The 15,718-nt window shown below is 44.6% G+C and overlaps 1 protein-coding gene across 1 annotated transcript in view; it reads left to right on the top strand.

The window, feature by feature from the left end:
* Positions 1-15,718, top strand: part of tmem132e (transmembrane protein 132E) — a 48,669-nt gene that overhangs the window by 18,080 nt on the left and 14,871 nt on the right. Inside the window, exons 3-5 of the mRNA XM_086012878.1 lie at positions 6,451-6,591; positions 11,006-11,198; positions 15,076-15,219. Coding sequence (XP_085869004.1) covers positions 6,451-6,591; positions 11,006-11,198; positions 15,076-15,219 — 478 coding nt within the window. The remainder of the gene's footprint in view (positions 1-6,450; positions 6,592-11,005; positions 11,199-15,075; positions 15,220-15,718) is intronic.

The raw sequence follows: 15,718 nt of genomic DNA, 5'->3' as shown, positions 1-15,718 counted from the left end.
TTGTGCTAATCCGGCCGAGCGGCTTACTTAATTGGCGGCGCGATTCGCCGGCTTTCCGTGCGAGTTGGCGCTAAATGCTAGGCTAACTATAGCCAAATCCCTAATACATGGCTTAAGGTCTCATTTGTTTTATTTGCAGGAGTCAGGTGGACGCACAAGCTGGCCTAACAGGCTGCTTCATTCAATGCGCTTGCTAGGTGGAGGACTAATAATCAAGGCAATCAAAAATGCATCGCCCCCAAAAAAAAAAAAAAAAAAAATTTCTTGACGAAAATACTTCATTCTTGGAAGATTGCAATTTGTTGTCTGAAATATGACCACATCGAAGACCTTTTTCTTGAAAACGAATACTTAAATGTTGGGATGAACGCGTATCGGCGTCGGATCGATACTGGCCCGCTTTAAGGTATGATCCCAGCCACTGATACTTGAGACAAACCCCCCCCCAAATCTGACATCGATAAGTCCCCCTCTGCGGCAGTTTGACACATTGGCGAATCATCATCTGCATCAGAAAGAAAGGTCACAATTTTTAGTACATGCTATCGGTCTGAAAAAAATGGTATTGCTATTTTATTTAGATATATATTATTTATTTATTCATGTATTTTCCAATATAAAAAGTCAAAATGTTTTATTTTTCAAAAACGTCCTCTCTGGTGTGTGTCCATGCCGTCTTTAGCCAAAGCGAACTTTTGCAAGCGCTGCCGTCCTTGATGGATGTGGACTCCAAAGTAAACAAACAAGCAAGATGTCAGCACTTAAACGTCCGAGAAGCACTCTTTGCATTAGCGCAACTTGGCAAAACAACGGCTAAAATTGGACTCTAAAGTTGCTCCCGCCCGCCCAAGGAAGAAGCTCCATTAGTTCCCTTGGCGGGACACTTTGCGCCACTGCCGACACGACAAATTTCATCCCGGCAGGATATGTATAATTCACACTAAGTGCACGTTCTTATTTGTCTGCGAGCTTTTCCGTGCGCGGCGACATGTCATTTGTTTTACTTTTGAAACGGGCCGCTCGGGACCGAGCGCTTTTATGTGCTTTGACAAATAAACGCTGATTGCTTTACTCCGCTGTGGATCATTACGACGACGCTGACGTCAACGACAGTCAAAATGCTGCCGGGAGTCGACGGCTGCTAAAAGAAGGCAACAGGCACGGAATGTATTTATTTCTTACATCTTTCGGTTCAACCAACAATACCTGCAGCAAATGTCGACCTTAAGTCTAGAAAGATGACAATTTACTTCGCAAAACCTTTCTGTGAACAAATAACGTTGTTAAATGCGAGGGAGATGACATTTAAGCCAGTCCAGCACCCCATAAAACATTGACCAAATATGTTGTCCTGTTCAACGGACAAATGGCACTCAATAGTACTGTACTTCATTAAAAAAAAATGTATATATTGGAATAACAATGAATGAAATGCAAACAACTAAAGTGTGTGCATCTTGATAGGCCTCTCTTGCCCACCAGGTGGCGGTATGATACTGACATGTGAATAAGCACGAACACAAGACGATCACAACTACCCAGTAAGTTGCAGTAATATTAGGCATTTTTCGCAGAGGATTAAGACTATATGCCTGTGTGGTATCGTTATATTGCGTGTCTACATGTGTTGTCCCACCTTTCTTCTTCCAACGTCTGTTCCTTCTGTTAAATCATTAAAAATATGACTTGTTTCACTTTAAGAAATATACTTGTCATGTTACATTTTCCTCAAGTTAAAACAACTTGACTTTTGTTTTGGATTTTTTTCCCCTTTAAAGACAGAGGACATCTAACATTTTTGAAAACTCATTTTTTTCAGAAAAAAGATTTCTTTTCAAATGAATAAATGATGAGTTCCCCCCCCCCCCCTCCCAAAGACAAAAAAGGGAAAATACAATTATTGGAGAACAAAATGATTTCCCTAAAAACATATTATTCTTAGAAGCAAAAAAGGGGTGAAAATATGACTATGGAAAAATTCCAACTTTATCCCTGTAATTTTTCTGGTCTTTTTTTATATATACACATAAAATAAGTTTTTTGTTTTCCTGGGGGGGAAAAAAGCCTTTGTCAATGCGCATGGCAACTGTTTTTCACGATGCGACTCAAACACAGCAAAGTGTCGGGGCGAGCAGGTGAAGTCCTTACCATCTTCGTCCTCCTCATCATCGCGCTCATGAAAAAGCATCCCGGCTCATCTACTGCGACCTTTGCTAACGACCGCTCGTAATTACTCCCTCCCGGTAGTCCCGAAGGGGCGGCGGCTATTTTTAACCGCAATTTCCACCAGCGCCCTCCGAGATGAATTTGCAAGAATGACGGCAACGTTTCGTCTTCGCGGCGCAGATGTGGCACTCTGCGGCTTCGGGGGTTGCCGCCTCCCCCTCACCCCCTCGCCGTCCCCTCCGCACAGCAGAAACTTCTTCCCCTCCGGGAAAATGCTCGTGTTTTGCCCAAAGAAATGAAAGAGAAAATACATACACTGTGCCTGTGATAGTCAATTTGCCACCGTCGGAGGTGGGATCAGAACCGTAACAGGCGGGATGCCGACTGTGTCGAAGGATATTCAACAGTAACTGCACTATAAAGTAAAAAAAACAAAAACACCCTTGCCTTGTCACGTTACCACTTTTTTTTCCCTCCAAATAATACAACAATTTTCCTGTAAGAATGCGTTCTCTTTTAAAATAATGTTTTGTTTTATTATCATATCCTCTTTCATTCAAACCGTATTTGAATTGAACAAAATTTCACTCTGAAGTTTCTTCTTTTTTTCCGGATACATTACTTTATTCTTGGGCTATTTTTCCTTTTAAAATAGCTTTTCTTGAAATCAGTTTATAAGATTGCATTTCTCAAAAATGTTGAAGAAAATGTTTTATAAAAAAAAGACAAAAATCAAATACAGGGTTTTATTTTGATCTTAATATGTATACAAATGTTTTTTCTTGATTTTTTTTTTTTTTTTCTTAGAATGCAACTGCACCCAGAATGAGAGAACCATTTGAAAAAAAAAAAAGTAACTTTACTCATGAAAATGCGACCTTCTTAGAAAAATGTAGTCTTCACTCTTTTAATATACTACTTTTTCCACCCAAAATAAGATTGTTTTTGTAAGGTTGGTTTTTTTTTCCCTTTTTTTTTTTTTAAGAAAACTGAAAATCCTCCCTCCCAAAAAAAATAAAAAATACAATGCGCTTCTCTGTGCGCTTATGCATGCATCCGCCTCCATTTGACAAGTGGCATGGAGTTAATGACACGCTTGTGTTGGTGAAAGTAACAAAAAAAGCACAGTTTTTCCCTGCAGGGAAGTGTCGGCAATCATGACCCCTCCCACTCGGCTTTGTTCCCGCCGCCCTAGCGCCCCCCCACCCCGCCGGACCTCTTGTAAGGAAACTTTTATTTCCCGCATCTTGAGGTAGAACTCGTGTGAGTGATTATTGCGGCCGGGAGAACGATCACCAGGCGTCCCAAAGGTGCTTGACTTGTTTTAATGGCTGTGCTCGGCTTTTGGATTAAGTGCTTGGAATTTTAAGCACTGCGCCTGCCGCACAACACTGCGGAGCGGCCACATCTCCGAGTTGACTGGGAAAAAGCGGCGATGATGGAAAAATATGCAAACAGAATGGCAGAACGGACAAGTGGTATAGCTTGCTCATACATGTTTGCACACAACGCTGTAGAGCGACCGCAAGTCCAAGTTGACTGTAAAATGTTGTTTGATGGAAAAACGGCAATAAACATGGCAAATAACCATGGCAAATTGGGCGCAACAAATAGGCTACGTCTCTCCCGGACACATCAAACGGACGCACGCGACACTGTGGAGCGACCACACCGGCGGAATCTTTGTTAAAGAGCGTCCGTGTTTGTGCGTGGGCCGACGCGGTTTCAAAGATGACTTCATGCTAGTGGCCACTCGCATTTCTCCCTTTGAGAGAGGCGCTATCGGGAAAAGGATCCGCGGCCGCCGTCGTGCCGGATCGTCTGATTATCAACGTGAAATACGAGCGCCGACAGTCGTGAGCTCACCGGCGAGACGGACCTCCGAGGGAAACAAAACGGCCTCCGATGACGACAAAACCGGCAACATGCTGACATCATTTAAAAAAAAACAACGTTATGTCTGTCAACAAATGAAAACAAAATGAATACAGAATACAAAAAGTAAATACATTTAAAAAATCTGGGTTTTTTTTGTTTATAGTTTAAATAAGATGCCATGATCTCTTCTTACAACGGTCGTCGAAATTAAAAAAAGAAAACATTCTTAATCAATGCAACGTGTTTGCATCCCTGTGGCCACGATGACGTCGTCTGGCTGTTGCGCCAAGCCAAAAGTTGCCTTAACAATAGTTTTGCTCCCGTCTCCCAGCCACCGGCGATGCCAAGGTGTGGAATGAGCGAGCGAACGAGCGAGCGAGCGAGCGTCGGCCGACCGGCCGCCGCTGCCGCCATTTCCCGCGCGTCCGCATCACAGCTGCTTAATGCTCGACATCAGTGGGAAGCCCTCGTCATTAATCAGCGTTAACGCTCTTCCACGGGGAGGCGCATTCCGCGCGGCGCTCCCGCGGCTCCCGCTGTCTCACTCTCATTTAGCTAAACCAACGCCTTGGCGCCATCTGATTAAAAAAAAAAAAAAAAAATGTAATCCAGTATATATGAGGTGATGAATATTCTGTGCTCGTTACAGCTTAAGAAAGGTTGTGGACGGTAAACACGGTTGTCGGTCGTCCTCGTCGCTGCAGTAAAGCGTAATTAGCGTCTGCCATCCAAAGTGTTTGTGCCGAGTCATCAAGCAGCAACTGGGTCACCTTGTTTAGCCTCTCTTGCCTCACTTTTTTTTTTTTTCCTAAGATGACATCAAACGCTGGATGATTTGTTAAGCGTTACATATTTCCGTTTCATCTAATTGGCGTGTGTCGTCTCTAATGAGAGGTGCAACAACAAGAAACAATGTTCTAATCGCCACAACCTGTGACGGATGCTTGCGCCCGACGTCTTCAAGTCGGATAGAAATGAGGATTACCAGCCCCCCGAAAATAGGATGTATTATTCGAGATGTCAACATGAAGCACGCACATTTTTTATCCACTGAGAAGTACAACTGCTACAACTGCGGCTTTTTGAGGGAGGCACTGTCTCCGTGGAAATCCACGTGCCTGGATTAGACCGTATTTTTTACTCTACAAATGACAACAAATGCATCATAACGAAGATTTTTAAAAAATTAAAAAACTGAAGTCACTCAAGACTAGACTAGAGATTGCATTTTTGGGTGAGACCAAGAAGGGTTGAGCTTGGACCGGTTCCCCAAATCACCGCTCCCTCAATCGTGTTGACTGCAGCAAACGAGTACCGTTTGGATTTGAAACTTCTGCTTCTAACTGCGGAAAGGTTTTTCTTTTTAGGTTAAATTGGCTTAGCTTAACTCGAATCCCGCATTGCGTTGCGGCCAAAGGTAGAATCCTGCTCGGTTCTTGTGCCTTTTTGGTGCTGTAAATAGTAAATCCTTGTTGTGGCAGATGCCGCATGCTAAAGCTAGCGGGTGGGACGGTCGCGAGAGGTGGCGGCAAACTAGCGACATCGCACATGAAGTTGCCTTGCCTTCTGCTTTCTTTTGGCGGTTGGCAAATATTTTCGGTGCATTACTGCCACCTTCGGAAATGGAGCGCGCGTGACAACATTCGGTGATTTATTGCGATTTCCGTGGGTAGAAGCCGAAGTTTCAAATCCCACCGGAACTCGTTCGCTACCATCAACACGATTCGCGATCGGGGATTTTGGGTGCCAGTCCGACCTCGAATTTGAATATGTTCAAGTCGCACCTGAGTGGAAGTCGCAGGACTGGCCAAAGTAGGAAGAAAGTGCGACTTATTGTCTGAAAAATACAGTAATCGACAACTAATCGCTCACGGTTCTGATTCTGGTCCAATCGATCAGCAACTATTTTGATAATCGATCACAGTAGTAAATGAGACATTTGACTCTGGAAAACGATGCTGGACTTGTTTCCCCATTTTCTGTGTGACGGTCAAAGTCATCAAATTTCCGGTTGTTTGGCTATTTTTATTGCTCGTAGTATTTCAGTGGCTGCAATTTTGAAAGATTTGTCCATGGTTCCCTCCCACGACTGTTGGTGGGAACGGTGGAGAGTCGACCTCCATTTAATGGCGCGCAAAGGCGTCTGCGACACACTCGTGACCCGAGAGCGGTCGCAGCCTTTCGCGCTCTGCTTTATGTCTCCCGCCGCCGTCTTCATTCATCTCACTTATTGATTCATCCGCGGAATTGCTTTGGCCGTGATGCCAAGGCGCGGAGGCGGGCGGCCGCGCATGCGAGGGGGCGCCGACCTACGACCCCTCACATAAATCATTTCCTCTAATAAAATTGACCGGCCTTTTTTTTTTTTTTTTTTTTTTTTTTTTCCCCCCCTCCCTACCCCCGCAGGGTGAAAGCTAAGAAAGGGGTGAACCTGATCCAGACCAAGTCCAAGAACGCCCAGTGGAAGGTGGACTGGGAGGTTGTGTCCGGTGCCAAGCATTCCATCACCACCATTGACGTCAACAAGAACAAAGCAGTCAAGCAAGGGTGAGTCCACATCCCATCCATTGAGAATCATAACAATAAATTCAAACGATATTTTTTACCGTAGTATTATGACCTCATTCTACAAATGGACGAGGTAATTATGGTAGCTTCACAATTTGATTGTAGTCTTATGTGAAAAACAATTGTAATATTACACCATTATCTGGTAACATTATGATTTTGACTTTTGACAAATTTTAACATCAGCCGCTTAAATTCATGACAGTAAAGTAGTACTATATTAGTTTTAAATCTTCTCATTTTCCGACTTTATTTGATGGCATGACAACTTGATGATTGAAACTGTAACAATGTAAAGGCCCCATTTCCAGAGTTACTTCTGACTTTCTTCCTTATAACATTCTGCCTTTTTTCCTGTAACGTTACGACTTCCCCCCCTAACTGTACGATAATTTCTCGTCACGAGAACAAGTCTTAATTGTATGAGAATTAACTCATTTTTTTCTCTGACTTTTTTTCTCCTTCTTTTAAAATTTAAAGAATGTAGATTTTCTTTTTCCCCTTTTTTCAGTCCAAAAAGGTCTGAAATCAATCTACCCTTTCAACCCATGCAGCATTCATGTGTTTTTTGGGGGTTTTTTTTGTGGCTTTTATTGTATTCCCCCCTTTCTCAATTGGGGAGTTGACTTGAGCGAGTGACAACGTGGCAAAGGCGCCCGACGTGAGCTCCTGTCAGCGAGCGCTAATTATGTCAGCGGCTTCCGGGAGAAAACTTTCCTCATCCATTATTTAGACGACAAGGCGAGAAGGTGCCGCGACACCTGCCTTTGACACGGAACATGTGCCGAGACAAGCGCGCTAGAAAAACGCATCTTCATGTTATTATTTGCTGCGATGCCAATAGCGCTGTGTTTTCATGAACAATTCATGGCGGCAGCAGTTTGACCCGAGAATGAGAAAAACCAAACGTGGACGTAAATGTCCAACTATGGACTAAAATGTTTGATTGTGATTAAAGGTTACCTTGCTAGGTTTTTTGTTTTCATGTTTTTCTTGTAGTATAAATATAGTACCACAGTCAGTTCCACGAAAAAAAGATGAAAAATCCATTGGTTCTGAAAGAACATCAAAGGCAACGTGTTAGAAAATTGCTTCAAAACACTTTGTAAGCGTGTCGGACAGAATTCCAGTCACTACGTTGCAGTATTGCCTTTGATCTTTTGCTGAAATTCTCATGAGCAACAGCAGCATTGTCACTTCTGAAAGAACAATAACTGCAAAGCCAATCGGTTCTTAAAGAAAAGATCAAAGATAAGGTGCCGTGGCATTGTCCCAAAACACTTCCTAAGCACGTTGGAGAGAATTCCAGTCACTAGGTATCATTATTGTCTTTGATGTTTTGCTGAATTGTGGGCATGATTAATAGTTGAGCCGTTGCTTCGAGATCAATAGCTGAAAAATCCATTCTTGGTCACAGGACATCAAAGGCAAGACGTCCTGGCAATGTCTCAAAACGCTTTCGGAGCATGTTGGAGAGAATTTACAAATCATCATTGTCTTTGATGTTTTGCTTAATTTGGCTCAATGATTATCATTATCCTTCAGCAAAGAAAATAGCTGAAAATCCTTTGGTTCTGAAAGAGCGACAAAGGCGAGATGCCCTGTTGATGCCCAAAAGATCTATGAGTACAGTCAATGTTGATATCGTTCATGTCTTTGTTCTTTAGCTGAAGTTGATCATTAATAAGAGCACAGTTGATCAATTCATTTCTTCTCAGATAGCATCAAAGGCAGGATACCCAGGTATTGCCCGAAACACATTTCAAGTGTGTACGGGTGATTTCCGGTCAAAAGTTATGATCTCTTGTGGAATTTTAGCATTAATAGCAGCGCCGTAACTTCCCAAAGAAGAAAAGCTGACAAACGCATCGGTTGTAAAAGAACATCAAAGGCAAGACGCAGCGCTATTGTCTCAAAGACGTTTTCAGTTTGCACTAAACATCTTTAATGTCTCTGATCTTTTTGCTGAATACACTCATCAATGGCGGCGGCGGCACACTCACTTCCCCAACAACAAAAGCTGGCAAATTCATCTGATATCAAAGAACGTCAAAGGCAAAAAGTCCCGGCATTGTCTCCAAACACTTGTCGGCATCCGTTCTTCACAGGGAGATATTGCAGGGTTGCTACGATACGTAGCGATTAGCATGACAAGTATTTTTCTTGTCCGCTAGCTTTTTGCTGGCCTAACAAAGCCTGCGCATTACAGCTAATAACACTTTAATGCTTCAGTTGGCGCCTCACTTTGCACTTTGTTTTTTTTTATTTTTTTTTATTCTATATATATATATATATATATATATTCTTGTAAGGAACATTAGATCCTTTTTAGCAGCCCCAACCCCCGTCCCTCCCTTTCACGCTCGGGTAGACTTTACGAGTAAAGCTTGAGGTGTTATGGAGGAATACGCGGATACTTTAATGGACACTTCCACCTCCGACAAAAAAAAAAATGCCCTGGCAATGATTCCCCTGAGTACTCCCTTAAACTCCAGTAATGTGTTCTGGGTATCACAAAAGCAAATACGGTGTGTTTTGGGCATTTTGTCCCCCGCGTAACCCGCAAAGGAGCTGGCACATCTCGGCGCCGCTGATCCCGTCCGTCTTGGCGTTACTCTCTTCATTATTCTATTTTTTGCCCCACGCTTTCTCTTCATCACATCACACCCGCAGTTCATTTATCTTCCGTGAGCCTTTTGCTTTTTTTCCCCCCTCTTCTTTTGGCGGTAGCACTTCCTCACAGTTGACGCGTTTGGGCCGATACATTATTGATCGTGGTCAATGGCTGTTCCATATTAATAACGCCGGGACAAGGAGGAAGGAAAGAAAAACAGCCAACAAGGTCGTCACTTCTTTTTGGGGGGCGGCTGAATTATTCAGCGTTATTTTTTTCTTGGGTTTTGCAAAAAGTTAAGAGGAAGGTTGAAAATTGTTTGAGAGCACTCCAAGTGTTGTCACAACGTGAAGTGCTTCTTTCTGGGCCAGATCTTTACCGTCGCGGTGGCCGTGTCGCTTTTTCAACCCGGATCAAATCCGGGTTACCGGCACAATGTCTTGCGCTTGGCAATGATCATTAGCGTCAGAAGTGGGATGTTGAGTCTTGTAAAGGAGGCGCAGTACTACGTGGTGGTGGGTCTTCAGGTTTTTCATCCCAATAGACTCGGGTCAAACTGTTGCGGTCATAATGACTCACCGATGATAAACCGTTGCCAGAAGTGGGATTATTGGCTCAGTCGGTGTTGTATTGCGCTTCTTTAGTCACTACACGTTTGCGCCACTTTGCGATAGTGACATTAATTATCTACATAATGAGTGAATATTCCGTCGAAAAAGGTCACTCTGTAATACGGAAGACTTTGTCATCATGATTGCGAAAAAACCACCTGGTGACACGTCGGCAAATCTGGATCCAATCTCATCAACGGCGTCAAAATGTCAAGTGCGGGTAATTACACCGGGCCGGGAAGACAACTTTTGTGTGGAGTTTGGAAGCCACGATTGCGTGGTCCCTCCCCGCGGGTCTTACCGCCGACGCGTCTTCAGCGTGATGGTTGACGTTTTCATTACAAGACGATCACGCTGAACGGCTGCCCGTGACGGACTCCACTTCAACGTCCAGCTCGACTATTATTGGATGCTTTTTTTTTTTTTTTTTTTTTTTCGGACAAAAGTCCATTTGAAATCGCTTTGTGGTGTATACAGTCCAAGGGCGAAGGAGGGGAAAAAACGCAATCGATCGGTGCGGAGAAAATGGGCGAACCGTGCAATTATTTGCAAGTGAGAGGCCCAACTTGAATTTGCAATCTCCGCCAGCCTCTAGTTTAAGACGCGCTGATTGTTTATTGACGAGAGCTGTTTTCATCGGCGCAAGGGAGGTTTGGGGGGGACGGTGGGGGCCTCTGATTAATTCCTGGACATTTGATACGCCAGATGAAATCAGCCGGCGTGGCATGAAAAAAAAAAAGGGCCAAATTGTCAATCTCCATTAGCGCAAAAAACGCCGCGGTGTCTTTTTGACTTTATTGAAAGGGACATTGGGACGTTTTGTGTCATACCACTATGACGCAGGTTCTTTTTTCCACCACGTACCACGTAAAAAATACTCTGCACCCCGAGGACCACCATCACGGCCGACATTAAATTCGACTAGTGTCAAACAGAGGTTTTATTCGCAGAACATTATTGTAAGCCACTGCAACATTATGTACCATTTATACATTAACAGTGCTTAAGTACTGTCCATGAAATGAAAATAAATGAAATTAAACCAAAAATATATCAACATAATGAAGGTTATCTAATCGAATCACATCCCAGCACACTTGAGCAATGATCCTTTTTACCCCCGCCAGTGTTGGAATCGAGCTTTTTTTGCGTTTTGCTTTGCTTTCAGGGAGGTGGCCGGCAACGCCGAGGTGATGCAGCTCGACTTTGAGATGGAGAACTTCACCAGCCTTTCGGTGACGCGACGCATCAACTGGAACATCGACTACAAGGGCCAGAGCCCCCCGTCCGAGTCGGAGAAGGTGGTGACCGAGCTCACCGTGGTCCAGCGGGACATCCAGGCCATACTGCCCCTGGCCATGGTCAGTTCAACACGCGTCGCGTCACGTCACGTCACGTCACGACATACAAAGATCGACAGTTAGTCAATAGGGCCGCGCACCGCTCCACAAAAGACGATTCCATACGGTTTTCGGTGCGAAACGATTCAAGGACTGTTCAATTTGAAAGTGGAACAATTCGCTTCGGTGAGACGATGATTCGATTCAATATAGTATATTGTCGCTGTCATGTGAAAAACACATCTCCAAGTTACATCGGTCCAATAAAAGACGATTCGATACCTATCTCGATACATTACAAAGGGGAACGATTCGGTTCGATTCGATGCACCTTTGAAATCAAAAAACGGGATTCCGATTCAAACCGTTTTTTGTTGCACCCCTACCAGCTAGATAGATGCAAGTAATGCGGCTAGCTAGATAAATGCTAATAATAAGGCTAGCTAGCGTCTAGCTGCTAGATGCTAGCTAGCTCAGTAACTCACTAGGTACCTTGACAGATGGAGAGAGGATACGATATAGATGACAATATTGTATTTTGTTGTTGTCAAAGAATGATAGAACGTACGGAGCTAAATACATCAAATATGCTACGACAGTGGAAGCCCAAGTGCCAAACCCAATTGGTTCCCGTTTGGAACCTGACAGCGCTCATTTTTGAATGAATGAGGGTTACAAGCGCTATTGGGCACGTTGCACGTTGCCGATGAAGGTTACCTCACGCTAGACGAAGCGCAACAGTAGCGTAGCGCTATCCGCTCGTCATGTACCGAAAATCGCCACGCAAATGAAGGTCATTTGTCTCGGAAAATGTTGTGCAGAACCGTAATTGTTTGCAAACAAACAAACATTCGTAACCCGAGGTATACGGACTGCATTTTTACAGTACTGTTATTTAAATGATTACAAAAATATGCTACTTTTATTGTATTGTAGTATCCATCCATTATCTGTACCGCTTCTCCTCACAAGGGTCGCGGGGCGTGCTGGAGCCTATCCCAGCTGTCTTTGGGCAATAGGCGGGGGACACCCTGAACTGGTTGCCAGCCAATCGCAGGGCACACAGAGACAAACATCCGCACTCACAATCACACCTAGGGGCAATTTAGAGTATCCAATCAACTTACCATGCATGTTTTTGGAATGTGGGAGGAAACCGGAGTGCCCGGAGAAAACCCACGCAGGCACGGGGAGAACATGCAAACTCCACACAGGGAGGCCGGAGCCGGGATCGAACCCACGACCTCTGAACTGTGAGGCGGACGTGCTAACCAGTCGACCACCGTGCCGCCCTGTATTGTAGTAGAGCAATAATAATCACTGTTATCATCATTATTTCTATGAACATATGTCCTAATCATTGCCATGATAGCAGTAGGTAACACGATTCGTGTCGTTAGCAGAGCATTCATTTTTCCAATGTAGTATTTGCGTGTGTGCGTGTACCCAAACAGTGCTCGCAAGTCACGCTGGCGCGTTTTTTGCCCATTTGCTTGCTTGCAAGTGCCGCGAGCCCCATTAGGCATTCTCCACTTGGAGTTGCACATCTGCTGCAAACATACGGCTCTCGCCGCGTACCCGCCAGTCAGTGGGCCCCCTTGACATTTGGAGAATTAGCATGCGTCTTGTACGCCAACGCGCGTGCCAAATTTGACACTCCACGCCGCCGTGACTTTTACTCGCATAGCCGCCGCCGCCGTTGCCGTTGTTTTCCTCGGCTGCGTGCCCACCTGTTCCTGCCGCGCTGTGGGGGTGCGCTGCTTTTGTTGACTTGTTGACTAGGACACTTCATTAGGTACATTAGCTGTGTCGAACTCCAAATCAGTAGGGTCGCTACTCAGAGAGGCGGGTGGTTATTTGTAGTTGTAGTCACCGGAAATAACCGGAATTGTTTTCGGAATAGATTAAAGTGACTCGTGTTGACTTTATTCTATAAATTGATCATGTTTCCGTTGCAGAGCTAATGTAGCACCTGTAGTGTTTTGCTAGGTAGGCGTTTGGACAAGTAAGTAGGTGGGTCGCTAGGTATTTGGATATGCGGGTTGACATTTGTTAAGCCAAGTAGGTGGCTGGGTTGGCATTTAGACATGTAGGTGGGCATTTCACGAAGTAGGTGGAAGGTTTCAGGTGGGCATTGGATAGCTAAGTCGCTAGGTTTGAAATTAGGTCGGTTTTAGATCAGCACTTAAGAAGTTAGGAAGCTCGGCAGGTGTTCGTTTGGTTGGTAGGTAAGTAGCTAGGTGTTTCAGTTAGGTATTTTGTAGCTAGTTTGGTCTTGGTATTTACAGAAGGCATATGGGTAGCTTAGCTAGCTTTGCATTTGGGAAGGTTGTAGCTCAGTATTTAGGTTGGTTGGTAGGGAGGTGTTAGGGGGACGGGCGTTTTGGAAGTTTCTGAGTTAGGTAGGGTGGTAGGTGTTTAAGGTGATAGGGATTTAGCTCGGTAGGTTTTCGGTCGGTATTTCAGGGTGCCGCTAGCTTGACCTGGAGGCAGCGTTTGTGCAGTAATTGGGCTCGGTTGGCCGGTTGCTCCACGATGTTGTGTGCCTCCGTCTTGATATTCCAGAGAGCTTCATCGCCTCGTTTTTTTCCACTCAAGTTTGATCAGTTTCTTCATAATGGTCCACTTTTTTATTTGTATTTTTTTGTGGCTCTCAAATGTTGCGCACGTCCATGTTGTAGTCACTTGTTGGCCTTTCTCTGCATAAATCAGCTTTTATGATTTTGCGCTTGCGTAACAACTCGACTGGCAAAGAGCGGGCTGGCGGCTGTCATCTTTTTATTTGTGTCTGTTTATCATCACGTCTGTGTTTACCTCGTTTGCATACTTTTGCCGCTAACGAGTTCTTCCGGAGATGTCACTTCTTATTTTTTTAGCCCCCCTAAACTGGCCAATGACGTCAGACGCCTTAACACCTTCTTCAAGGAGTGTTGCGGCGGCGCAGCACGACAACAGAGATGCCGGGCGAGATTATCGACCGGTCGCACGGGGGAGAGCGGCGCGGCGTGACCTTAGTCATCGATCGCTCACCGCGCTGCGGCTCGATTAACATAAGAGTGTGTTGACAAAGCGTTTGTTTATTACTTTGCTTCCTGGTTTATTTGGCGTCTTAATGGACTCGACTTGCCGGCTCCTCAAGGAGTTCCTCGGCCTCGCGCTTGAGCCACTTGCCGCAAAAACAACGCACACCAACGCTAATTGGTTGGTGTGTGTTCGTCAACAACCTTTCCGTTTTCAAGCTTTTCATTTTGTTTCCTCTCGGTGAAAAGATGACCAAGAAGACAAGTTCATCGTGAAAATCGATGAAGCCTCAGGATGTAAATCGGCATCAAATGTGGAAAACAACTCATCAAAAAGTCTTCACGATGATCAAAATGATCATAAAAAACTCATAAAAAAATACAAAATGTTCTGAAGATATCATGTGACAACAAAACAGAAATGCCATTTTACATTACAGTGTAAAAAAACAACAACATCTCAATCAAAAAATGCATAGGTACAAATTCAAATAACACACACACACATATGTAATTTAATAAATGAATAAAATAATAAAAAGAATATACATGTTTTTTTTAAAAAACAACAAAATTAAGCAATTTAAAATTGAGTAAAAATGATTCCCATATATCATGTCTCCCGGTAGTCGTCCTCACGCTCGACAGTGCAAAACGTTGTGCTTGAATGGAGACGCTCACCGCAATTACCAGGCCAAATTTCAACTCCACCCTTTTCGCGTCTGATTGCCGTCCCCTGACTACAAAAAAAAACAAAAAACATTGCAAGTAGGTGATGAAATCCACTGAAAGCTGCCAGGACGCCTGCTGATGTTTTTTTTTTTTTTTTTTTCTTAACAACCACGACCCCGACCGGTCTGGCCACCTTCCGCCCACAGGACACGGAGATCATCAACACGGCCGTCCTGACCGGTCGCACCGTGGCCATCCCCGTCAAGATGGTGTCCATCGAGATGAACGGAGCCGTCACCGACGTCTCCGCCTTCGTGCAGTGCAAGTCGGCCAACGAAGACATCGTCAAGGTATCGCAACGCAAACAAATTGGGGCGGGCTAAAAAGTCCCATTTTTTTTTTCCCCCCAAAAAGGAGCATATCTTTGAAAGAAGAAAGTATGATGCAGCTGTCGTAAATGCATTATTTGTCCCCACATGTATCTGAAGGCACGTCTTCAAAATAATCTGCTTTCCTTTGGGATCCCCCAAACTAAAGCCGCCGGAGCCCAGCGGGTCCGGGGACCGCACTTTGACCACCACGGCCATAAAAACCGTCTCCCGTCTGGCCGGGGAAGTCAATTTGGGCCCAGTTAATCCGGTTAGGCGGCGGCGGCGGCAGCAGCGCATGAGCGTAAAAGCCCCGATGCGCGGCCTCTTCTCAGCATGTCCTCCTGATTTGATTCCTAAATAAAATCAATAGTTCATAAAACGCGGCAGATACATCAATGCGGGCAAAGCAGTAAAAAGCTCCCCCATGTGCTCGTCCGCCGCCCCGTCTCGTGTACTCCGGCCCTCATGTTGTTAACTT

Source organism: Filicampus tigris, chromosome 17 (genome assembly GCF_054856515.1).
Source record: "Filicampus tigris isolate MCC_2025a chromosome 17, RoL_Ftig_1.0, whole genome shotgun sequence".
Classification (NCBI taxonomy): domain Eukaryota; kingdom Metazoa; phylum Chordata; class Actinopteri; order Syngnathiformes; family Syngnathidae; genus Filicampus; species Filicampus tigris.
Note: the sequence above shows the minus strand (reverse complement) of the source record. Positions and strands in the feature narration are given on the sequence as shown.